Genomic DNA, 27,176 nt, shown 5'->3' with positions numbered 1-27,176 from the left:
AATAAACAAGTACAGTGAGTAAACTTAACCGATCTATGCAATGGAGACAATCCAAATAACAGTTTGTAACAGATAACAAGCAAATTTGAATAGTATTCTAGCTTCCACTGGTAACCAGTTGCCAGTGATAAGGGCTGATATGTTCTTGTTTTTTCAACCCGAAGATTAAGTGAACTGCTGTATTTTGAATTAACCTTAATCTTCCAAGGATTGTTTTGAAAGATCCCAGATAGATTATATTGCAATAATCAAGAATGGACAGGATTAATGCCTGAGCTAGTAGTCTGAATGAAATTGGATCAAAATATTTTTTATTAGTTTGTAGTTTCCATAATGCAAAAAAGCATTTCTTTACAAGTATATCAGTGTACCAGTGTATACTTTACAAGTATATCAGTTAAATGACAATCTAATGTAATTCCCAGAACTTATCCATGATTTTATCATATGGACTAGCAAGAAAAAAAATGTACTGTATTTTTCGCTTCATAAGACGCACCTGACCATAAGATGCACACTAGATTTAGAAGAGGAAAACAAGAAAAAAACCCATTCTGACCCAAATTCTCCCTGCCAGGCTCTGCACCCTGTTCCCCCTCTGGTGGTCTAGTGGTTAGCCAAGACAGGGCACAGAGCAGGCAGGCCTAGTGGCCGACAGGCAGGCAGGCCTAGTGACAGGCAGGCCCCATACCTCTCACGTACCGCCCCAGTACCTTAAATCATCCCCCCCTACAACCACATGCCCCCCAGTACCATCGTAGCTGGTGGTCCAGTGTATTTCCCGGCCAGTGGTGCACAGGCCAGAAGCGCAGAGATCAGGAGCAAGACCTCCGCGCTCCTGCCTGGGCCCATGCCGATCTCAGAATGGCTGCAGTCAGTTCTCGCGAATCTGGCTTAAATGTGAAATATTACGTTTAAGCTTTGTAATAGATTCGCCAAAGAAGGTACATAAACATATTTACTCACATAAAATGAGGGTTGAAAATCCCCCCCCTTCCCTTTCTTTCTAGGTAAGAGTGCATTTGCTATTGCATTGGTTTTCAACCCAGTCTACAGGACACCCACAGCCAGTCCTTGATTCAGGCTAGCCATAATGAATATGTATGAAATAGATCTGCATTGTGGCTATCCTGAAAACCTGCCTGGCTGGTTCAGAAGACAGGGTTGAAAACTGTTGTGGTATGGAACAGTGGAATTGAGTGGCGGGGATTTAGGGGAAATTGCTCCTTTATAAAAAGCATATAAAAAGTGCAAACAGTATATATTCACAGAATTCAATAAACAGTACTTACATACTTGCAAAGTACTGAAACAAATTACCCATCCCTTCCCCCCTCCCTTCCTGGATGTGTGTGCAAATAAGACTAAATCTAATGAATTACGAATCATTAATTTGTTCAACAAAGGGCTCTAATGGACTCCAAATTTCTTTAAAGTTTTTACCTTTCCCAGATTGTTCCGCTAACATTCTTTCATAACGGTAGTATAAGCAAGTGTTTCTTTACCATGGGCCGGCGAGGTAAATGCTCCCAACGCTCATTCAATTCTTATGAGCGTTGGAGCATTTACCTCACTGAGTAAGAAGCTCTTCCACTGAATCATTATATCACTCCTCTTATGTACACTATGGGCTCCTTTTAAGAAAGCCGCAGCGGATTTATCGCACACACATTTTTATCATGCGCTAACCCCTGCGCTAGCCGAAAAACTACCGCCTGCTTAAGAGGAGGCAGTAGCGGCTAGCGTGGCCTGCAAATTAACGCGTGCTATCACGCGCGTTGAACCGCTAACGCGGCTTCGTAAAAGGAGCCCTATGTCTCATGTCAAGTTATGTCCTTGACTTACTGTTGAATGTTTAATTTACTGTGAATGCTATTTTCTGTAAACCATTCTGAGCTTCTAGGAGGACAGGATAGAAATCGAAATAAATAAATAAAGCCCAGCGTCAACTAGTAAATAATCGGGACAAAAAAAAAAAAGTTAATTGGGTGAGGGGCGCCTATCTTCTTAGGCCTAACTCCAAAGTAAGCATGTTTAGGGGTGGAGAAGGACATTAGGCGCTGCTAGGTGTGATTCTCTAGTGCAGTGTTCTTCAACCACCGGTCCATAGACCAATGCCGGTCCACAGAAATTTTCTGCCGGTCCACAGGGCCAGCACGTGCATCAGGCCCAAAACAGTGTTCTTCAACCGCAGGCCACGGTGCGATCAATGCGGCGTTATCTTCGAGCCAGCTCCCTCTTCCTAACTGATTCAGTGCACAAAGCCACGGGCAGTGGCACCTACGGGCATCCTGCGCCTGAACCGGAAGCCTTCTCTCTGACGTTGCAACGTCAGAGGGAAGGCTTCCAGATGAGGCACGGGACTGCAAGGTGCAATTAGTACTATTATGGGGGTGGGGTCTGGGGTGGAGATTGGGTAGAGATGGGTGGGGTCTGGCCCACGACTTAGCCCAGTATTCTTCAACCGCCGGTCCATGGACCAGTGCTGGTCCACAGAAATTTCCTGCTGGTCCACAGGGCCAGCACATGCATCAGGCCCAAAACAGTGTTCTTAAACCGCCGGTCCACGGTGTGATCGATGCGGCGTTATCTTCGAGCCAGCTCCCTCTTCCTAACTGATTCAGTGCACAAAGCCACGGGCAGTGGCACCTACGGGCATCCTGCGCCTGAACCGGAAGCCTTCTCTCTGACGTTGCAACGTCAGAGGAAAGGCTTCCAGATGAGGCACGGGACTGCAAGGTGCAATTAGTACTATTATGGGGGCGGGGTCTGGGGTGGAGATTGGGTAGAGATGGGCGGGGCCTGGCCCACGACTTAGCCCAGTGTTCTTCAACCGCCGGTCCACAGACCAGTGCCAGTCCACAGAATAATTCTTTTATTTCTGCCGGTCCATAGGTGTAAAAAGGTTGAAAAACACTGATCTAAAGGACTTAAGCGCCTATAATGTAGGCCTTTAAAACCCTGGCCTATATTACAGGTGCCTATGTTTTAAGTTACACACAGTTCTGTCATTGGTGCCTAAGTGTGATTGAGAAAAGATGTGTGCCTATCTTTTTAGACACCATTTACAGAATTTCCCCCTTATCCTTTTTAAAATCCTTTAATGCAATTCTGGAACCAAACGAAAATGTTTGAATTAGGTCCTTTATATTTAGGCCCTGTATATTTAGGCTGTGTAATAGTATCCAGAATCCTTAAGCACTTGACCTGTTAAAAATGGCCTAGGATTCTCTTTCAGTCCCATTTTAAGATCTTTCTGCTCTCCTTGATGTTTCTTTCTCCAGTAATGAACTCCTAGGGTGAGTTGGTGGGAGTAAAATCTGTGTGCTCTTATCTGCATCCTGCGTTCAGAAGAGAAGGAACTCCCTGCCATTTTCAAGGTCAGCTAATTAGATAAAAAAGAAACGACATTCCTTTCAAAAAATGAGTCAAGATGGTTCTCTCTTCTCTCTCCCCTCTATAGCGATTAACTTGTTCTATTGATCACTCTCTCCTCAAAAATGGATTTCCTGTCCTATTAACCCTCTTTCTTCCTCCCCTCTTAAAGTCAATCAATTTGTACCTTTGCTTAATCTTTGTAAACCGCATAGAACTTCACGGTATTGCGGTATATAAGCTGTTATTATTATTATTATTATTTTACCTTGTTCAATTACTATTTGTTTAATACAGTTGTTTTCACACACAAGAAGTGCCAATGGATGTGTTTAAAAACGGTTTACATTACATGTCCTCAACTAATATCAGCATTTAAAAACTTGTTGCATTTATGAGAGGTATAAAAAACATGCAGGATTTTTTTTTTCTGGCTTACTTGACCAGCATTTCATGGAGGTTCCCTCTAAGCTGAGCAGGTGTCCTCCAGCTGCATTGCTACCACTAGGGGGTGGAATATTTTCAGTCGCTAAGGACACAGAGTTTAAAACATATTTTTTTTGCTGGAAAGTACTAGGCTACATATCAATGGCTTTTATGAACAAATTTTGTGTAGGAGAGGAAAGGAATTTTTTATGTTAATAGACATTGAAAATATGTTTAAGGATTAATAGTTTTATTTTTGTTCCGCTTGTGAGAAATGACCATGTGGCCTGGTTGTGAGCTTAGACTGTGTTAAAAAAAGATACAGTGATACCTCGGAATCCGAACGCCCCAGAACTTGAAAAACTTGGAATCCAAATTTTTTTAAAATTAATTTTTGCCCCGGAATCCGAACGCTGCTTTGGAATCCGAACGTACGGGAACTGCAAGCGTTGCTCAGCACAAAGCTTCCCCTCTGACGCAGCTTCCTGTGTCCGCCTGGGAGGGAAGCTTTGGGCTGAGCAACGCTTGCAGCTGCCGTTGCTGATCTTGCTGTCTCTGCCTGGGGGGTGCCCAATCTTGCTGTCTCTGCCGGTGCGTGCCCGATCTTGCTGTCTCTGCCGGTTGGGGAGGCTCGATCTTGCTGAGTTTATGGGACCAAGGAACGGATTAATCCAGTTTCTATTATTTTCAATAGGAATAATTGTCTTGGAACTCGAATGTTTTGAAACTCAAATGGGATTCTGGAACGGATTAAGTTCAAATTCCAAGGTACCATTGTATCTTCATATCTCTTTTAATTATATGTCTTTCTTTTGTTTTATTGTTGTTTGGGTATACATTAAGGCCCTCTTTTTATTAAGTCTTGGTAGAGGTTTCTACCATGACCTGGAGCAATAAATGCTCCGATGTTCATAGAAACTTCTACCGCAGCTTAGTAAAAGGGGAGGGGGGTATATTACTCCTGATGCAGGCCTCGACTGCTGCACTAAAATCCGCGCTGCGACCATCCTACCACCCCCCCTCCCCGCTGCAGGAGAGATGCCCACTCTCCCCTACTTTCAAGTGACCCCCCGTCTCCCCCCTTACCTCAAAATAGATCTGGAGGGACGTGGATAGCCTCCTCCCAGCTGCTGCGTTGTCTAAAATGGGAATTCCCCTCCCCATTTTGATGAGTTTTCCAGTGTGAGTTTCAATTTTGAGCAAACATATTCATTTTAACTAGTTTGCTACATTCATTTGTATGTTCCTTGGATCTAGGTAATTAAAATCACCTATTAATATTGTGTTAGCTAATTTGTTAGCTTCCCTAATTTCTGTTAGATTACGTTGTCTGTTCATTTTGGATATACCCGCAGCTATTTTCTTCCCATTCTCACATGGAATTTCTATCCATAAAGATTTAAGGGTACATATCGGTTCCAAACTTTTATCTTGTTGGACTCAATGCTCTCTTTAGTATATGGCAAAATTCTCCACCGATTGTGATATAATTGTATCCTAGTATCACGGTCCCTCACTGGTTATCCTTCTTCTACCAGGTCTCTCCTATCAGGTTTACTTGTATATCAACTCTTTATTCAATGTTAAGAAACAGAAAAGACACTCTGGGCCAGACGCACTAAAGTCAGCGATCGTCTAATGATCGTCGTTAAACCAGTTTTGACTGGCTTAGTGACGATTACATTTGCTCACCACATGGTTTTCTGCACGATCGTTCATTCTCTGAACCAACCATGCAAATAAGCTCATTAATATTGAAATGCCATGTAAAATAGCAAAGCGATTGATATTCTAACATGGCTTCCTGATGCAAAGAGAACAATGTTCACTTATAGTGATCCGAAAAAAGTGACTGGTCAAGACCAGTTGCTTACCTGTCCCACCGATACAAAAATATTTATAACATGCCAATCTGGTTTTTTTATGGGTATAGATGCTGTGTGTTACACACAGCACAATATCTTCCCCATTAATAAGAAAAAACCCACCCCGCTGATGATGGCCCTCTTTGACATGCCCCCAATGAACTGGCAGCAGGGACCGACCCCCTCTGCACCAGAGAAAACTGGCAGGAGGGATGCCCATTACCTCCAGCTATGCTGACACCCCCCGCACCTCAGCTCTGCTGACACCCCCGCACAAGAAAAATTGGCAGGAGAGATACCCACTTCCTTCTGCCAATGGAGGCCTCCATCCCTGCACCAGGCAGATATTGTGTATGTGTAACACACACACACATCTGTGCCCATTAAAGAAAAAAAGGTTTCCTGTCCCAATCAGTTGTGTGGCAGGAGGCTTTTCCCCTGCCAGCTCTGCACATGTGTGAGAGTCGCTCTCACAGCGATCAATCGGACGGGAGAGACAGGGATTACAACGAACCTCCGCGTGAATCATTTGCATGCAAAATTTTTAGTGCATCAACAGCTCGTAGAATCGGCCACAAATCGGATCAGATCGGATCGGATCGGAGTGGACCCACATGGTCTTACTGATCCTGTTTAATGCATCTAGCTCGCTGTCAGCTCTGTGGAGACGATTTAGAGGCAGTATGCTAGTGATCATTTAGGGGGGGGGGGGAAACTAAGATTTTGGCTGTGTGAATATGGATGTTTCCATTTGGCATTTAAGGATTTGGACAGATTCCCCAGTAGGAGAATCAAATAAAATTCCAGCATGACACTGGAGCGCTTAATCTGTAGAATCAAGGATCCTATTAGAAACATAGAAACATAGAAAGTGACGGCAGAAAAAGGCCAAGGCCCATCGAGTCTGCCCACTCCATTGACCCATTAAAGTTAATGAGGCAATTAAGGCCTTTCTTAGATCAATTTGTAACAGGTGTGTTAATACTTCTTCTAGTGATAAGTTGCACTGACTAACACCTCACAAGCTGGATTATCAGCTGCTAGACTGATTTACAGGTTGCTGATTTTGCAAAATATGCCAGCCTGACTGGTGATTTGCAGTCCCAAGTGATTTACTGATTACCTGTCTGCCAGTTACAGTAATCTCCCTCTGGGGACTCTAGCTAACTTTAAGCTGTTACTCCATTAGATACTAACATAGAAACATAGAAACATAGAACATGACGGCAGAAAAGGGCCACGGCCCATCTAGTCTGCCCACACTAATGGCCCACCCCCTAACTACCTCCATGAAGAGATCCCACATGCCAATCCCATCTTTTCTTAAAATCTGGCACGCTGCTGGCCTCAATTACCTGTTGTGGAAGATTATTCCAGCGATCAACCACCCTTTCAGTGAAGAAATATTTTCTGGTGTCACCATGAAATTTCCCACCCCTGATTTTCAACGGATGCCCTCTTGTTGCTGTGGGTCCTTTAAGGAAAAAGAGATCCTCTTCCACCTCGATACAGCCTGTGACATATTTGAACGTCTCGATCATGTCTCCCCTCTCTCTGCGTTCCTCGAGTGAGTACAGCTGCAACTTACCCAGTCGTTCCTCATACGGGAGATCCTTGAGTCCTGAGACCATCCTGGTGGCCATTCGCTGAACCGACTCAACTCTCCGCACATCTTTTTGATAATGCGGCCTCCAGAATTGTACACAGTATTCCAGATGGGGTCTCACCATGGATCTGTACAACGGCATTATGACCTCGGGCTTACGGCTGACGAAACTTCTACGGATATAGCCCATGATTTGTCTAGCCCTGGATGAAGCTTTCTCCACTTGATTGGACCCTCTCACCTAGTCTACAGACTAAAATGCTATACACCTAAATGTACGCTCCATTTTCCCCTAGTATTAAATATACCTAGTGCATTGTGCATCAAGGGTGTTTACTGCTGTCACCCCAACATTATGAGATAATTTAACTCCTCCATAGGAAATCTATTTCAACTTCCATAAATATGTAGAAAAGACCTTCCTGTTTCCATTGTAGAGTTAGTAGGCTTTCTCTTCATGCTTTTTTGTTACTATTGTTTTTATTATTTTATTCTGTATGTGTGTGTGTGTTTTTTTAGGGGGTGTTTAAACATGATTTGAGTATGGTAAATTGAGATAAATTTTGGCTTCTTCAATGATGAAACATACTTGAGTACCTGATTGTAAAACCACTTAGATAATCTTGATAGGCGGTATATAAAAACCTAATAAACTTGAAACTTGATGAAACTTATTTTTACTGATTATACTTTTTCTATCTTATTTTATTGTTCTTGTTTATTACTTATCACTTTGGGTGTTCATTCTAGATAGGAGACAGGTTTCAGTCAGGCTCTAATGTACATTGCTAGCTGCACTAGGCGTGCTTGGGGCAGAGTTTCGGTGGCAGAAAGTGACACGGTTTTGGTTACTGTGGTAATTTCTGCGGTAACGGGAAAGAGTTGGTGATTTTGCCCCGTATTAACCTGGTGGCGCCTGCCACTGCTAGAGCGCCGTCGCCACCGCCAGTCTGAAAATTTTCAAAATGGCTGCCGAGACTTCAGGTGGCAGCCTCGTGAGATTTCAAGCCTCGTGCCAACTGTCTGACACTAGTCTTAGGGATTCAGTCACATATATTTTGTTTTATATCCTTCCTGGGAGATGGTTAGGCATCAGAGAGGGTTTTTTATGACTTTGTTTACTTTTATTACAAACTCGTTCAGTTTGTTGTTAGGAGACATCAATTTGCATTTGAAGAAGAGCGGTGGTGACACCTTGTTTAATGATCTTCTCTCTTTCCTGATGCAATTGGATTATAGTATCCCGGTGTTTTCTTCCTCTCATCAAAAAAGGGCACTATTTGCATTTAATTTCCCTTTGAACTAAAGATTCTTTATTTCACTGCTGTTTAGCTGATATGGAGTGGTTACCACCTTTAAGGTCTGATCACTGTTTGTGCAAGTTTACTTTATACTGGCAGCAGCTGAAGGCTGTAAAATCTTTGCCAGCAGTTCAGTCATTTAAGAGGGACCCTATATATAGCACTGTTTTTTGGGCATATCAGGAGGATACAAGTAAAAACATTCTTGAGACAATAACCCCTTTACGCCCTAGTGTAAAGTGTGTGCAGAACTCAGACAGATTATTTGATGCTGAACTTCTTGAATTAAAATGATCCGTAAGAGGATTAGAAAGAGCATGGCGTAAAAATAACTGTAGGGATATGGAGGAACTTTGGAGAGGGAGGGTATGGGAATATAAGAAAAAAAATTAAAAGAAAAACCTGGGATATATTATTCAGATTTAATTGGCAAAAACATTACAGACACAAAGGAACTGTTTTTTAAAATTACTAAACTAACTGATGTTACTTGCTATAAACAAAGGGCTCCTTTTACTAAGGTGCGCTAGCGTTTTTAGCGCACTCACGAAATTACCACGCGGTACGCGTCTAGAATAACGCCAGCTCAGTGCTGACGTTAAGGTCTAGCGCACTCGGCAACGTAGCGCACGCTATTCCGCGCGTTAAGGCCCTAACGCACCTTTGTAAAAGGAGCCCAAAGTTCTGAAGAAGTTTTCCCCTCTCCTGATTCTCTGGCTTTATATTTTATCTCTAAGATAAGTAAATTAAGAAGATCTGACAACAATTTAACTGTAGATAATGGAATCCTGTAGAAGAAAATGGAATATTGTTGTCCTGCTAATATGAACTGGTCAACTTATAAGAAGCCAGATTGGCCCCTCTTTAAGAAACTGTCCCTTAGATGTATGTATGTCCTCATACAATAATGCAGATTGCTTCTTCCAACTTTCTGACCGATCTTTATTTATGGGTACTAAGCAATTTAAATCAGGGGATTTTTCCTGAAGATGCTGATCATATCATAGTAACCCCCATAATTAAAAACAACAAAGAATCAGTTACTTCAGTGGCCAATTATAGACCTATTTTATTAATACCCCTCTTTATAAAACTATCAGAGGGATTGGTTAACTCTCAATTGCAGGACTCTTTGGACTATTTCACTTTGCTAAATGATTCTCAATCTGACTTTGGGCCTCTTTACAGTTCTAGCTTCACTTTTAGATTATCGGCCTCTTTTACAAATCCGCACTAGTGGCTGCCGTGCAGCGACAGCCCCGAAGCCCTTTAAATCTCTATGGGCTTCGGGGCCATTAGCGCAGTGCAGCCATTAGCGCAGCTGTGTAAAAGAGGCCATATATGTTTGGCTTATTTAGCAGAGGACTAAAAGCTTTACGCTGGCTTTTACAAACCCACGGTCGAGGTTTCTACCGCAGGCCACTGAGGTAAATGCTCCAATGCTCATTTCTGTGAGTGTCTGAACATTTACCTTGTCAGGGTTTTTAAAAGGAGCCCTTAGTCATTCAGTTAGACTTAAGCAGTGTGTTTGAATTGGTAGAGCATAACATCTTACTTCAATGTTTGGATTCCTTTGGTCTATCTGGAAAAGTTTTACATTGGTTTTAAGGTTTTTTGAGCTCACGTAGCTATCAGGTAAAATTAGGTACTACTTAAAAAAAAAAAAAATGGAGTAAGCCTTTTGTGTCCCTCTTTCACCACTACTTTTTAATGTTTATCTTTCTTTGTTAGGCATTAAGGCCTTGATTCTATAAAGTCCGCCTAAAGTTAGGCTCTGATATTGGCACCAATTCTATAAGATAGGCTCAGAATCGCCTAAGCATGCTTAACCCTTTCAGGACCATAAGGATCGTAGGCCAATTTTTGTGGTTTTGACGACATTTTTATGGTAAAAAGGGCTTGCAGATGCCAAAAAATTGATTTTTTTTGTGAAATATCATTATTTTTTTTTAAAAAATCACACTTCTGGCTTATGGACAGTGTGGCAAGTGAATCTTCTCGTCAATCTGGCAACGACGCTAATGAATGAATGTCGGAACCAGTTTGTTTACATAAAGGCAGTATCATATGGAATCCGTACATATCAAATTTAGAACTGTAGACTATCCCAATCAATATTTATAGGATTTTAAAGTTATGGGACAAATATGTCCCTTGGTCCTGAAAGGGCTACGTGACACTGAAGCGTCCTAATATTTAGGTGTCCCCAATTTATGCCAAGGTTTTCTTCGGCTAAATGTAGATGCCGATATCAGAGCCTAACTTTAGGCGGCCTTCATAAGAATCAGGGCCTAAACGTTCTAAATTAGGAGTTAAGCATTTTATTTATGCTGACGATATTGCAATTATAATTTTGGTTGCCTCCTTGCTCGCTTTAGAACTATTTAGTACTGAAAAGGTACTAACAACAATGGAAAGCTGGATGTCAGAATTTAAAATGAACCAGAACAGGGAGAAAACTAAGATTCTTTTTTTGTAGCTTCCTTGGCTAAAGTTGGAGAAGAAAAATAGAATTTGAATGAAATTGAATATCCTCTATTGCCTACCATTAAAATTTTAGGAGCACATCAAGTACATTATCTCAAGTAAATTTTGCGGTCAAGAAAGGTTTTACTATGTTAAGGAAACTTAAATCAATCAGGTTGTAGTTTGATGAGTTTTCTTTTACAAGGGGCTGCTGAGAAGTTCTCAACCCAACCAACAAAGTTGAGGGCTATACATTTAGGGCTCCTTTTACGAAGCCGCGTTAGCGGTTTAACGCGCGTAATAGCACGTGCTAATTTGCTAGCCACTACCGGCGGTAGTTTTTCGGCTAGCGCGGGGGGTTAGTGCACGCTAAAAAGTTGCGTGCGATAAAGCCGCTAACGCGGCTTCATAAAAGGAGCCCTTAGTCCAGCGATTTTCTACTTTATTTATTCTGTATTTTTCCAAAAGAAAAAAAAAAAAAAGGGGGGAACTCAGTGGAATAAGTGTATAGCCCTAGATAGAGACTCTTCCAGGATGCATTCCAAACAATAAGATAACATTGCTTTTCCACCCGCAGCGTCCTTCTTCCTTCCACTCATGAGAACTGCTTCTATGAAGCGACCACCCATTCCCTGCTGTTCCTTTCCATCCCCTCATACCTCTTCTTATTTTTATTTTATGATGTAATTACTATTCTTCCCGTCCCCTATCTCCTGTATCATTTATGTCACCCCTTTTTATTTTTAAAATTTTATGTTTTATATTATTTTAGCATTGTAAACCGACTAGATACACATCGATGGTCGGTATAACAAAATATGAATAAACTTGGAAACTTGTCCCAACTTTGTTGAATGGACTGAGAACTTTTCAGTGGCCCCCCCGTATGTGATATTATAACACTCTTAGATAGTTATAGATAGGAGTGATATATGTTTCTATAAATAAATAAATAAGTTCCTACCAGGCTTCCAGTTATAGATCTGCCCATCTTTGTGTCCATGGGAAAATACTTAGTACAATTAGCCATAGTCAAAAATTAGTATGTGAATACCTGCAAAGAATAAAAATAACTTTTGACAATAATTAAATTGGGCAGGAAAATTAATCACTTTTCTGGAGACTTGAGTGCAATCCAACTTTAGAATGCAGTTAAACATTAGTAGATTTACTCATAGAAAACCCCAAATTAAGCAGCCACGGGAGCGGACTGATGGGCACGGTGGACCACTGGTCTGACCCAGCAGCAGCAATTCTTGTGTTCTTGTGTCCATGCTTATCAGTTAGAAATATGGCCCATCACTGAGAAAGAATGTCTAGAAAACTGCTTTCATATACAACTGTAAGTTTAGCATAGGTCATTGGCGTTCCAAGTATTAGGTCAAAGTACTTAAGCAAAAGTAAAAATAAATGTATGTTCTAATATTTAAGTAACAGTAAAAGTACAGTGGAGAAAGCAATAACAATTTGCTTAAGTGAAAGTAAAAAAGTTATTGACTAATGTAATACTTTTTGAGTAATAAGTAAAAGTATCACAACTACAATGAATGCAACTATTGTTTTTCTCGCAACAGCTTTATTGTTCTAAAATTAAAGCCACTTTGCTTTTACATAGTAACATAGTAAATGAGAGCAGAGAAAGACCTGAACGGTCCACCCAGTCTGCCCATAAGTTATACTCTTTAAAAAATACATGATTTGATTAACTTTGATATTTCTGGGTCGTAGACTGTAAAGTCTGGTATTGTCCTTGGTTCCAAATGCTAAAGTTGCCGTCCAAGCTCACTCCAGCCTAGCCGACCATCCCGTTGTTTACAGGGCATCTACCATAAAGTCTGGCCAGTAACATCCTCCTGTTCCATATTAGTGGAGTTCCCGTTGATGCCTATCCCAGCCCATGCAGGTCTTAGTTCTTTAATTTACATCCTTCACTTTCTAATTAAAGATCCTTTATTTTTATCCCACACTTTTTTGAATTCCATCACTGTTTTCCTCTCCTCCACCACTTCCCTCGGAGAGGGCATTCCAGGCATCTTCGTGAAGAAGAATTTCCTAACATTGCTCATAAGTTCTTCCTCCTTGTAAACTCAAATTATGCCCTCTAGTTTTACCATTTTTTCTTCTCTGGAAAAGATTTGGTTCTATATTAATGCCTTTCAAGTATTTAAACATCTGTATCATATCTCCCTTGTCCCTCCTTTCCTCCAGAATACAGTATACATATTTAGGACTTCCAGTCTCTGGAGGTGCACATGTGAGCCATTAATCCAGCACAGCTAAAAAAGGTGTTCAAAGGCTGCACTGTTCTTTCCAATCAGACTAGGCTGAAAAACTACTGATGCCTTCTGGCAGGGTCTTCAAGTGTTAATCAATGGAATCTCTACATGAAACATGCTTCTGTAGAGCAAAGAATGCTTTATCATCATCACTGTCATTGATCATCTGCATCGTCAGCTTTATTTTCATTATCATCGTCATGCTGTCCAATTACAAAGTAGGATTTCACAAGGTTGGAATAATTGTCTGTTGGTGTTCTAACAATTTTTCATCTGATGACAAACTATGAATATCTTTGAGAACTGGTGCAAGAGTGTGTGACACAGTGGTCAGAGCTACAACCCCACGCTGCTCCTTGTGACCCTGAGCAAGTCACTCAATCCCTCATTGCACCAGGTACATTAGATAGAGTGTGAGCCTACTGGGACAGATAGGGAAAATACCTGAATGTAAACCACCTAGGCTGTAAGTGGTAAATGCAATCAGGCTCATGCATCTTTGAGTCACATGTTTTGGACCTGCCCCGCAATCCAGAAGTTTTGGAGACATCTTGGCCTATATACTACATCGCTTTGGGGAAGGCGATGGCTTCCGCAACCGAGGGCGTTATTTGGATTTTATAATATAGCTTCGCCCAAACCCAGGGGAATGTCAGCATTTATCTCCAGAGCCCTTTTGATGGGAAAAAAAGCCATCCTCACCAACTGGCTCTCCCGTGATCCCCCGTCATATGCACAATGGAGATCCCTAATGATAGTGCACGCAACACTGGAGAGACGCATGGTGGGAGACTTGACTCTTGGCCCGGGTCGCAAATTTTGTCAGGTGTGGGAGCACTTCTGGCAGGACCTCACACCGCGTGCTCGCAGTAGACTTTTGAATCTTTAAGATTTTATTCCCACTCTCAGCTGTTGGACTGGCCATGGATTCTTGGGGATGGGAGGGGAACTGATTATATTGTTGAAAATGTTATTTCCTGAATGGTACTACTGTTTGTATTTGCTTCTTACTGCTGGAATAATAAAAATCATTTAAACATAAATATTAAAATAAATAAATACGTACATAAATTAAATGTGAGGGACCTTTCGGTCTTAAGGCCAAAGAAGCAGACTTCTCTAAAGACCCTTTCAATCCAGTGGACAGTAACCCCCTATGTATGTGGTTCTTGGTTCTCAAAAAATTGCAACTATTTTCAGCTTCATATCTGCTTCAAAGGGTTCCTTTGACTAAGCCGCGTTAGGGCATTAACGCGCAGAATAGCGCGCGCCAAATTGCCGCACGGGCTAGACACTAACGCCAGCATTGAGCTGGCGTTAGTTCTAGCCGCGTAGCTCTGGTTTAGCGCGTGCTAAAATGCTGCGTGCGCTAAAAACGCTAACGCAGCTTAGTAAAAGGAGCCCAACGTGACCCGACTCATCTCTATTCAGTTTAGATGGAGACCAGTAACCAGTTGAACAAACACAGGCAACTCCACTGTTCTCATACGCTATAATTCACTAAACAGCAAAATTTAAGATGAGATAATAGATTGTTCCCATTCCTGGTTTTGCTGTTTCATTTAGTTTACAAAGGAATCATCATTTACTTCTTACTTCTGCTTTTACTTTTTACTTTTAACTGCAAACATTAGAAGTAAGCGAGAAAAAGTTGAAGAAGATGGTAAAATTATTACTTTGGTAAAAGTAAAAAAAAAGTTATCCTATACAAGTAAAAGTGATAAAATGGCTCTTTCTGTGGGATTTGTGCTAGTATTTTATAAAGACAATAAGGGGCTGATTCTTCAAAAGGGCGTCCTGATTATAGGCAGCAGTAGGCGTCCTACTGCTGTCTGGCAGCCAATTGGGATGCACATTTTTAGAAAAAAGCTCTCAGGACACCTAAACTTGCCCAAGGCTGGGCGTGGGCATGGTCTCACCCAAAGTGGCCTTGGGCGAGTTTAAGTGACATTAGACATCTCCCTAGAGTCTTGACTGATGCCTGAAACGTGGGCCTGCATAATGGCTGGCCTGTATTTTAGGCCTTGAAAACTAGACATGGCTAGCTGAGCTGATCGCGGCAAGGGAATCTCCAATCAGCTGAGCCGGCAGGAATCCACGAAACCGCAGCTTTGGAGAGTTCTGCTGGCTGAGCTGTGATCTGCTGAGCCTGTTGTGGCAAAGGACCCCCCCCCCCCAACATGTACCACCTAAATTAACAGGAGGGATGTCCACTTCCTCCTGCCACCAACCCCCCACGAACCTCTAACAAGCCCCCCCCAAGCGAAGAGTGTCAGGAGGGATGTCCACTTTCCCCTGCCACCAACCCCCCACGAACCTCTGACAAGCCCCCCTCCCCCCAAGCGAAGAGTGGCAGGAGAGATGTCCACTTCCTCCTGCCACCAACCCCCATGAACCTCTGACAAGCCCCCCCCAAGCGAAGAGTGGCAGGAGGGATGTCCACTTCCTCCTGCCACCAACCCCCCACGAACCTCTGACAAGCCCCCCTCCCAAGCGAAGAGTGGCAGGAGGGATGTCCACTCCCTCCTGCCGCTGGCCCTCCCCAACCCCCAACACCCCCTCAAGTGAAGTGTGACAGGAGGGAAGCCCATTCACTCCTGCAGCCAGCCCTCCCGAACCCCCAACATAGCATTTGTATAATGCATGAGGATACTTGTGGTTGATAATTAAAAAAAAAAAAAAAAGCTGAACATCAGACAGTGAATTACAGAAAGTATAAAATGATCAGTTGGTAAAATGTATTGTACAATACATTTTTAACTAATTTCTAAAGTTCATATACAAGGTAGAAGTAAAAAAGTTGATGGAGAACAGAATACCAAGTAGCTGCTTGATATGAGAGCAGTCTGTTATTAAATCTTTTGTAACGGCATGCCCTAACTGATGGAAAATCGGGGACAACAAGGAAAGGCAAGGGGAATGTCTTTACAACCAAAATAAGTCTCTGCTTGTATCCCAAGGCGAGGGACCCGTCTGTTTGCCTGATGGAAAATTGAACATTATTGAAATACGTGAAGAGCGTCGAAAACTAGAAAAGTTAAAATGATCCACTAAATACCCTGGAGCCATACCATGCACCACCTTATAGCATAAACATCCAAATTTAAACAACACCCTTGACACAATGGGAAGCCAATGCAGCTCTCTGTAATATGGGGGTTATATGATCTGCCTTTTTTAGAATGCGTATCGCGGTATTTTGTATCAAATCCAGGCGTTAGTAATTTTTTTGAAGACCGCCCCAAATATACAATCCTATATAATAAAACCCTAGAGTGTGCATGCGCTCTTGAAAAATCGTGATCCCTAGTGCCATGTTTTCTGATCCGTGGCCGCATTCCATTTTAGAACGTGGCCAGGGATCACTCTGGCCACTCCCCTCCTCACTCACCATTCTGAAGCAAGCTCCTCACCAACCGGAAGCAAGCACCTCACCTTCCGCCCTTGCTCACCACTGCTGCTGCCGCTGATCCTTCTCTTCGGGGCAGCCTGCGATCGTGGCCGGCTTTGGTAGGCCTCGCGGGCCGCTTTCCGGCCTTGGTGGCACGTTCCCTCTGCCGCACGGGATCGCGTCGGGAGGGAGTGTGCTTCCGGGTTGGGGAGCGGCCTGTGAGGTTCGCTGGAGCTGGCCACCACGATCGCGGCCTGGAGCAGGCCAGAAGACGCCGGGCTACAGGGAGAGTAAGCAGGGGAATCAATACAGGTGGCCAGAGGGAGAGGGAAAGGGGGCCGCTTTGGGGGGAGGGGTGTGCTGAGGGGAGACAGAAGGGGCCATGGAGAGACAGGGAGAGGGAAAGGGGGCTGCTTTGGGGGAGGGGTGTGCTGGGGCACACAGCTTTGCTCGGGGGGGGGGGGAGACAGAAGGACACAGATAGCGGCCAAGGAGAGAGAGATAAAGAAACACAGACAGACAGACACACATATATTCTAGCACCCGTTAATGTAACGGGCTTAACGACTAGTGTTACAATAATCCAGTATTCCCAAAACAAGTGATTGGATCAATAGTCTAAATCAGTGTTCTTCAACCTTTTCATACCTATGGACCGGTGGAAATAAAAGAATTATTTTGTGGACCGGCAAACTATTAAGACTGAAATAAAAAACCCCGTCTCCACTCCATCCCCGCTGCTCAGTCCCCGTCTCCATCCCATGTACAGGAAGTGAGAAAAGAGAGAGAGAGAGAGATCCATAGTGCATCTCTCCCATTCCCTCTACTTCCATATCCAACATTTTTCCCTCTGTCATCCCCTGGATCATGTGCAGCATTTTACACTATTGCCCACCAGTCCCATGCCCAACATTTCTCCTATCACTCCTCCAGCACCATGCCACACCTCTCCCTCCATCACTATATCTAACATTACTCCCCCTTGCACCCCCTTCAATCTGTCCCTCTGTTCCCTCTCCATCACCATATCCAACATTTCTCCCTCTCATCCTTCTCTTCCCCATGTATCTCTACCTCACTCCTCTCTCTCTCTCTATGCCTAACAATTTTCCTCTTTCTTCCTTTCCCCATGTGCCCCATCTTTCCCTCTCACTTACACACTCATCCCCAACAATTCTCCCTTTCTATTCTCTCCCTTATGTCCCAAGTTCATGTCTCCTCCCTTCCTTCTGTGTCCCGAGTTCGTGCCCCTCCCATGTCCCAACATGCTCCTCCCCACCTTTTCTCCCTTTGTCCCATGTTGTCCCTTCTCTTGCTTGTTTAGGGCCATCCAGCTGGGCATGCCCCCCTCTGCAAAAGCCAGATCAGTGTCCCCTGCAAGCGCTTGTCCGTCTTTCTTACAGCTTGGCTGCTGCTTATCTTCAGCGTCAGCTGCAATTGTTTCCCGGGACAGCGCACAGCGGCTCTAGCACGCTGCATGCTGCTGAGCCAGTTTCGATTATGAACCTAATGGTTGAGACAAGAGGAAAGTTATTCCATTTAAAGTAAAGTTTTTCTCATCGCATTTAGCTTAAGTTTATAATCCTACATCCACTCCTCCACTGCTGCTATTATTGAAGATAACGTTTGTAAAATATTTGAAATGGAAGTACGATAGTTATGTCATAAGAACATAAGAATTGCCACTGCTGGGTCAGACCAGTGGTCCATCATGCCCAGCAGTCCGCTCCTGTGGCGGCCCGTAGGTCAAAGACCAGTGCCCTAATTGAGACTAGCCTTACTTGCGTACGTTCTGGTTCAGCAGGAACTTGTCTAACTTTGTCTTGAATCCCTGGAGGGTGTTTTCCCCTATAACAGCCTCTGGAAGAGCGTTCCAGTTTTCTACCACTCTCTGGGTGAAGAAGAACTTCCTTACGTTTGCACGGAATCTATCCCTTTTAACTTTAGAGAGGGCCCTCTTGTCCTCTCTAGCGTTCTCTTGTTCTCTCTACCTGTCTTTATCTACTAAGTCTATTCCCTTTATTATCTTGAATGTTTCGATCATGTCCCCTCTCAGTCTCCTCTTTTCAAGGGAGAAGAGGCCCAGTTTCTCTATCTCTCACTGTACGGCAACTCCTCCAGCCCCTTAACTATTTTAGTCGCTCTTCTCTGTCATCAGCGTAACTGTATAATTTTATTCCGTAGTTGCATAATTTTTTTCCCAATGATGTTAAATAGCGACAGGGAGAGAGAAGAACCCTGGGGAACTCCACAAGAGTTAGTCCATGTTTCTGATATCTCATTCTGAAAACTTACTTCATAGGTTTGAGAACTGAGAAAACCCTTAAACCAATGCAACACATTCCCTGAAATGCCTATGCCATCCAGAGAATCCAGCAGTGTTCTATGATCCGCTAGATCAAAAGCACTACCGTACTCAAATCAAGTTGTATCTTCAACCAATTGTAAACAAAGAGAACAAGTAATCTAATAAAGATACCAATACAATCTCTGCACTACACCAACACCCCCCAAGTGAAGAGTGGCATGTGGGATGCCAAGCTCCTCCTGCTGCCGGACCTCCTGAACCCCCCCCAACAACCACCCAAAGTGAAGAGTGGCAGGAGGGATGCCCACTCCCTCCTGCCGCCAACCCCCCTGACCCCCTCAACCACCGACACCCTGACACCCCTGCCTAAACCCCCAACATCCCTCCCCAACACCCTAAACTCACTCCAACACCCCCTACCACCCTGTACCTTTTTGAAGTAAGGCTGGCCGGAGGGATGCCTACACCTTCTGGCTGACAGGCCTGTCTCTTCCAAAATGGTGGCTTTCCCATTCCCGGTGCATCCTGGGATAGACCTAAGCCCTGATTGGCCCAGTTGCCTAAGGTCCTTCCCATAGGGCCAATTGGAGTCTTAGGCATCTGAGTCAATCAGGCCCTTAGGCCTCTTCCCTGTGCATCCCAGGATGTACCAGGAAGGGTAAGGCCCAGCATTTTGAAGAGGCCGGCTTGCCAGCCAGAGGAAGTAGCATCCTTCCGGCCAGCCTTACTACAGAAAGGTTCAGGGGTTGGGGTGTTGGGGGGTGGGCATAGGGGTGCCAGGGTAGGATGTTGAGGTTTAGCGGGGTGTTGGGGTGGAGTGCTAGGGTTTGGAGGGTATTGGCAGTTGGGGGGTATTGGTGTTTTTTTGAGGGGCGGGGCTGGAGGCAAGAGGGAGTGGGCATTCCTTCTGTCAATCATGATGGAGGGTGTCAAGGAGTTGGGGGAGCCGGCTGAAGGAGGGGAGTGGGCATCCATCCTGCTAGTCATGTTGAGGGTTGTCTTGCCGGCTTAGCTGATCAGTAATTCCCGTGCTGCGATCGGCCCAGCCGGTTGCGTTTACTTTTAAGGTGTGAAATGTAGGCCAGCATTTTGCTGGCCTGCATTTCAGGGATCTGTCGCGGTTTTAGGGAGATGCCTAGGGCTGCTTAAACTTGCCAAAGGCTACTTCTGGGTTAAACCATGCCCATGCCCTGCTTTGAGCGAGCTTAAGTGATCCTACGCGTCTTCCTAGACCTGTGACAGTGTAGGCATCCTGCCCCAGGGAGCTTTTTTTTTTTCTAAAAATGTGTGTCCCGATTAGCTGCCACCTATAATTGGGCGCCCATTTGTAGAATCAACCCCTTAGTCCAGCGATTTTCCACTTTTTTCATTCCTTATTTTTCCAATGCAAAGAAAAAAGTAGAAAATCACTGGACTGAGGAGCTCATTTTAAAAAAAGATAGATGTTCAAAAGACAGCATAAACCTGCACTTGGACATCTTACTTGTCAAAACATCCAAGTGGGCATTCTCAAAACAGACTTTCTAGATGTCTTTCTGGACGTTTTGTCTCCAGTGCATCCAAATCTTAAGAGGGCAAACATGATTCTCTAACTGGTGCCGGTTGACATGAGCGCCGGTTAGATAATCAGGGTGGGGGGTGGGGGTAAGGCGTCTTTCCTTTCAGGTAGATGCAATTCTTCATAGAAACATAGAAAATGACGGCAGAAAAGAGCTACAGACCATCAAGTCTGCCCACTCTGCTTACCCACCCCCTGTCTATGACCCAATTTTCTTATCTTGACCCTCGTAGGGATCCCACATGGGTATCCCATTTATTCTTAAAGTCTGGCACGCTGTCTGCCTCGATCACCTGCACTGGAAGCTTGTTCCAATGATCAACCACTCTCTCTCAGCTCCAAAATGACCAGAAAGATGTCTAGAAAGCCAATTTCAGAAATGCCCACTTGGACGTTTTGACTAATAAGAAGCTCAAGTGCCGGTTTATGCCATCTTTTAGACATCTATCTTTATTGAAAATGAGCCTCATAGTGGAATTAGAAAAGGTGAGTGACCAACATGATAAAAGGGATGGAATTCCTCTCTTATGCAGAAAGGCTAAAGAGGTTAGGGCTCTTCAGCTTGGAAAAGAGGTGGCTGAGGGAGAGATATGATTGAGGTTTACAAAATCCTGAGTGGTGTAGAATGGGTAAAAGTGAATTAATTTTTTACTCTTTTAAAAAATACAAAAACTAGGGGACACTTGATGAAGTTACATGGAAATACCTTTAAAACAAATAAGAGATATTTTTTTCATTCAAAGAATTGTTAAGCTATGGAACTTGTTGATGGAAGATGTGGTAATAGAAGTTAGCCCAGCTGAGTTTAAAAAAGGTTTGGACAAGTTCTTGGAGGAAAAGTCCATTGTCTGTGATTGAAACAGACCTGGGGAAGCCACTTCTTGCCATGGGATCAGTAGCATGGAGTGTTGCTACTATTTGGGTTTTTGCCAGGTACTTGTGACCTGGATTGGCCATCGTGAAGACAGGATACTGGGCTAGATGGACCATTAGTCTGACCCAGTTTAGCCATTCTTATGTTCATATGTTCTTACGTGTGACTGAGTCCAAAATGGGCAACTTATAATTGTTTTTTAAATATTGCTTTTTCCTAGGTCAACATAACTATTTGTGTGCTGGAAGAAATGACTGCATTGTTGATAAAATTCGGAGGAAGAATTGTCCAGCATGTCGGTTGAGAAAGTGTTGCCAGGCAGGCATGATTCTTGGAGGTAAGGATCTTCTCTCAAATCTGTATGTGCTAATAGATGCTTGTATGCTACTTAACTCTTCCATAACATAACATAACATAACATAACATAACATAACATAAAAATCGATTTCTAGACCACATAACCGGTAAGTTTTATGCGGTTTACAAAAGATTAACTACAACTACATCAATGAATATAGCTGAAAATTAAGAGTCCAAAAACTTTAGGAACAGAAAAGTTTCCTGAATTGTAAATATGAAGTGGACAAAATCCCTATCCAAGAAAGCCGCCTGATAAGAAAGTGTAGAGGGGATATTTGTGAAGAGGAGGGGAGGGGAGAAAGGGTTTTTGTTGATCCTTGCTGTGTATTATTTGTGTTTATAAAATGACAATTGTACAGAATATTGTTTCTTTGTATAATTTAATAAAATAAGTTCAGTATAAAATCATAACTATTTGAGACTTGTGTGAATGGTATAAGATGGCTTGTGGGGATGGGATCGAGCTCGCAGGGACAGGGCGGGGACAGGGACTGAGCTGGTGGGGATGAGGCTGAGCTGGCAGGGACAGGGTAGGGACAGGGACACATTTTTCCCCGCGTCATTCTCTATTAAGGGTCTAAAACCTTAAGAGTGATTTATTGTCTTAGAATTCTAAGTTCTGTGATACAGAGCTGTTTCCAGTCAGTATTCCTGATGCTGTATAAACTAGCAAGCTCTGTGTGAGGAGACTGTGAGATAATTACGAATGAGTTTCATTATTTCTGAATCAAAAATACTTGGAAATACAGATAAAGCTGAGGTTGCGCAGATATTGTGTGAATGTTTGTGTGGAAACACTGTGATGATTTCATATCACACTTTTTTTTTTTTTTTTTTTGGCGGGGGGGTTGTCATGGGAAAGTCGGTTTAGGGATAAAGGAATTATCTGTTCTTTTGCACATTTAGCTAGAAATACATGGCCTTAACCTAAGAAGACAATGACTTTTGAAGGTATTCATCTACGTTCATCTAGGGAGGTTAGGGTTTTGCTTCCTTTCATTTGTTTACAGATAGGATAGTAGCAAACATCTGGATCTTCAGAAGAGCTGCTGATTCCAGACAGGTGACAGGATCACAACTCAGCGGTATCCAATGCAAAAAAGTGCCGATACCAGTGAAAACAGAGGTTTTGTGAATACTTTATTTTTGTGTACATACATATAAGCACTTTTTGTATTTTATTGAACTTTGGGACTAAGAAACACTCTCTAGTTTATCAGGATATCTTTTTTTTTTTTAATGGTTCAGGATATCTTTGAATAAAGTTGGTATTAAGCTGAAAGGCATGGCGTTTGTTTGAGGTTTGAATATTATCACTAAATATAATGGTGTAATCAATGTAAATTTGATCACACATGAAATGTAAATTAGCTTTGCTATTCTTTTATATTTAAATTTAATTACCTTGTTTAAACAACATCTGATCACAATTGTTGGCCTATTTAGTTTTCTTTCACGCTCTATTGTTATTGTTTTTTTGGCAACAAATAAATACAAATATTTAAATGTTTATCCTCTGTGTTGGTGTGAATTGAAGGGAAAACCTAATGAAACATCTGACCGTGATATCACAATTAAATGTATGAGATGTTACTGTATAATCACGGTCAGATATTTCAATAGATTTTCCCATTTTGCCTAACAGTAAACTGTTTTGCATGTATTTTTATGTTTTTCATCTCATTTCTAACTTGTGGTAACAGAAAATCCTATACTGATCTGCATTATTGGCAGACAAAAAATAATATAGCCAATTAACGTTCATAAATTGATAAATAACATGCTATTTGACAATTTATAAAAAACAGTGTTGCCATAATGCAGCTTTAAAAATAGGGCCGTAAAAATGAATCATTCTAAAGCAGAGTCATTATGGGCGTTTATGTCTGCAGGTTCAAATAAATGACTCAGTGGTAAAACCTATTGAGTCAGTAAAAATCTTAGAACTCTGGATTGATTCCATCCTCACAAAACAGGAAATAACTTAAGGTTGACAGCACGTTTCATTCATCTTTAGAATGTTAGGTACTTGTACCTGAGCCATCTTCCCTTTGTTAAGAACATAAGAACATAAGAAATGCCTTCACCGGATCAGACCGAGGTCTATCTAGTCTGGCGATCCGCACACGCGGCAGCCCATTTTGGTACTCCTTTATGGAGACCCGAAATTACCGTATCCCTCAATATGATTTGCAAGAAGGTGTGCATCCAACTTGCGCTTGAAACCCAGAACCGTAGTCTCCGCCACAACATCCACTGGCAGAGAATTCCAAGCGCCCACAACTCGCTGTGTGAAATAAAACTTTCTGACATTTATCCTGAACCTGCTGCCACTCAGTTTCAGGCTGTGACCTCTCGTCCGTGTCACATCAGACAAAGTTAGTAATGCTGCTTCCTGGTCTATTTTATCAAATCCTTTTAATATTTTAAAAGTCTCTATCAAATCCCCTCTCAGTCTTCTCTTCTCAAGTGTAAATAGTCCCAGTTTCCTGAGGAGTTCTTTGTAGCTCAAAGTTTCCATTCCTTTGACAAGTTTCGTGGCTCTCCTCTGCACCCTCTCCATCAGAGTTATGTCCTTCTTGGGATAAGGAGACCAGTGTTGGACACAGTATTCTAGATGTGGTCTAACCATTGCTCTATAAAGTGGCATTATGACATCTTCCGATCTACTCGTGATCCCCTTCTTAATCATGCCCAGCATCCTGTTTGCTTTCTTCGTCGCTGCCGCACATTGTGCCGATGGCTTTAGGGTTCTGTCAATCAGTACCCCCAAATCCCTTTCCTGATTGCATTTTGCTAATGTCACCCCCAACAATATAACACAATATCAAATTTCAGTAACGTGAGAAAATTTAATAACATTGCAAGCAATTTCATGCTAGTGCTTATGGGATTTCAAACCACCCCCCGAGTAGCATAAATCGCTGGGGTTCAGCTCCTCATTCTTCCCAATGTAGCAAAAGTTTAAATATCTCTTATAAATATACTTTAATTTTTATTATTTCATAATTTAAGTAGTTTCAAATAAATAACTTTGGCCCTCTTTTACAAAGGTGCGCTAGCGTTTTTAGCGCACAAACTGGATTAGCGCGCGCTATAGCGTGCGCTACCTGTAAAACTACCACCTGCTCAAGAGGAGGTGATAGCGGCTAGCGCGCGCTATTCCGCGGGTTAAGGCTCTAACGCACCTTTGTAAAAGGAGCCCTAAGCATTTTAGTGCGTGTTTAGCGCACTCTAAATCAATGTGTGCGCTAACCACTAATGTGTCCATAGGATAACATACACGCGTTAGCGTTTAGCGCATGTTTAGCGCACGCTAGAAAGCTTAGCGTACCTTTGTAAAAGAGGGAGTTAGCTTTTCAGCATTTCAGCAAGATTCTCCCCTTTACCAATGCGTTTTGCTTTATCTTTATCAAGGTCGGGAAAACGATATATAACTTTGTCTCATTTACTTTGCGGCCGACCGCAAAGTAAATGAGACAAAATCCCCCTCTTTATAAAGGTGTGCTAAGCTTTTTAGCGCGTGATAAACGCTAATGCGTGCGTGTTATCCTATGGACATGTTAGCGGTTAGCGCATGTGTTGATTTAGCACACGCTAAATCCGCGTTAAAACGCATAGCGCTCCTTTGTAAAAGAGGGCCAAAGTTATATGTAGTTTCCTCGACCTTGATAAATATAAAGCGAAACGCATTGGTAAAGGGGAGAATCTTGCTGAAATGCTGAAAAGCTAAGTTAGTTATTTAAAACTACTTAAATTATGAAATAATAAAAATTAAAGTATGTTTATAAGAGATATTTAAGCTTTTGCTACATTGGGAAGAAGAATGAGGAACTGAACCCCAGTGATTTATGCTAGTTGGGGGGGTTCTGAAATCCCATAAGCACTAGCATGAATTTGCTCATAACGTTATTAAAATTTGATATTGTGCTATACTGAGGTACTTGTACCGACATTTGCATAAAAATGAGTTCATTTCTGTACTCCACACAATCATTACATCTTATGTATTGCAGCTCTATATGTGGGTCTCCCAGAGACACAACTCCAGTTATGATAATCAGTGCTAAATACAGCTGCTCATATGCCCTCTAATATTTAAATTCTGCAGTCAGATTTGCTTTAAAATTCTGGCCACAGCATTTTTATTTATATCTATAAATTCCGTGCCAGCTGGTTTCTGGATACTGGTGCTGAATATCCAGTTATAATCAGCTCTCCATCAGCTGTGCAGGTGCCAGCAATATTCAGACTGCTACCAGAATAACTTTCCAGATAAAGTTAGGACTAACTTTATCTGAATAGTTATACAGTTAGTGAACTGAATATCGCTACTAACTGGAAACTCTGCCCGGGCACTGCACCTGGATCACCCAGCACTATCTAGATCAGTGGGTCTCAAACTCAAACTCTTTGCAGGGCCACATTTTGGATTTGTAGGTACTTGGAGGGCCTCAGAAAAAAATAGTTAATATCTTATTAAAGAAATGACAATTTTGCATGAGGTAAAACTCTTTATAGTTTATAAATCTTTCCTTTTGGCTAAGTCTTAATAATAATATTGTCATTTATAGCTAAAGAGACATAGGATCAAGAAACGGTTTTATTTTACTTTTGTGATTATGATAAACATACCAAGGGCCTCAAAATAGTACCTGGTGGGCCGCGAGTTTGAGACAACTGGCCTACACCTAACGATCCATTAAGTCTGCCCTGTAAGTACTTGAATTACAATTTCATGGCTGAATTCTTTTTTTTTTTTTTTTTTCTTCCTTTGTTTCTTTTGGGCCACAAACCTTAGAAGTCCACCAGGTGCTGTCCTTAGGTTCCAACTACTGGAGTTGCCATTTTAACTTACTCCAGCCTATCCAAACCATCTCGTTGGTGGGATTCAGACCCTGAAAATGTGCCCATTCAGATTCTAGTTAGAGATCCTCTGTGTTCATGCCACACTTTTTTTGAATTCCATCACCTGTTGCCCCTAACCCCAATATTCAGGAGCACTAAACCAGGCATTGCCACCAAATATCACCTCTAATTGGCCCCAGAAAAGTGGGCAGGTTAGAGGCAGTACAGGGAGCGACATTGGGGAGAACCCAGGGGTTAGGCGGGTGCTGCGGGATTATGCAGATTAAGTGGGCAAATTTAGTACAGCTCAAAAGCTGTCCTAAAACCACCTACTTGGCTAAGTGGGTGCCAGTATTGAATATTGGCCGGCACCTGCATACCTATTTTTCCTTAAAAAGAGCCACTGATACCCCTCCTGTCCCTGGAAATATTCCCACTCCTTTCTTTTCCTGCCCAGGGCCCCAACATACAGATCCTCCCATCCCTCGAGCTCCCCCACTGTCTAGGTAGGCTCCTTCCTGG

General features: G+C 42.7%; 1 protein-coding gene across 3 annotated transcripts in view; it reads left to right on the top strand.

Moving 5' to 3' along the window:
- Window positions 1-27,176, top strand: part of PGR (progesterone receptor) — a 154,656-nt gene that overhangs the window by 26,594 nt on the left and 100,886 nt on the right. For all 3 annotated transcript variants that reach the window (XM_033950226.1, XM_033950224.1, XM_033950225.1), the window contains exon 3: window positions 21,667-21,783. In XM_033950226.1, coding sequence (XP_033806117.1) covers window positions 21,667-21,783 — 117 coding nt within the window. The remainder of the gene's footprint in view (window positions 1-21,666; window positions 21,784-27,176) is intronic.

The sequence above is a fragment of the Geotrypetes seraphini genome, chromosome 6 (assembly GCF_902459505.1).
Source record: "Geotrypetes seraphini chromosome 6, aGeoSer1.1, whole genome shotgun sequence".
In the NCBI taxonomy this organism is placed as follows: Eukaryota; Metazoa; Chordata; class Amphibia; order Gymnophiona; family Dermophiidae; genus Geotrypetes; species Geotrypetes seraphini.
The sequence above is the reverse complement of the archived record's forward strand: the minus strand, read 5'-3'. Positions and strand labels throughout refer to the sequence as shown.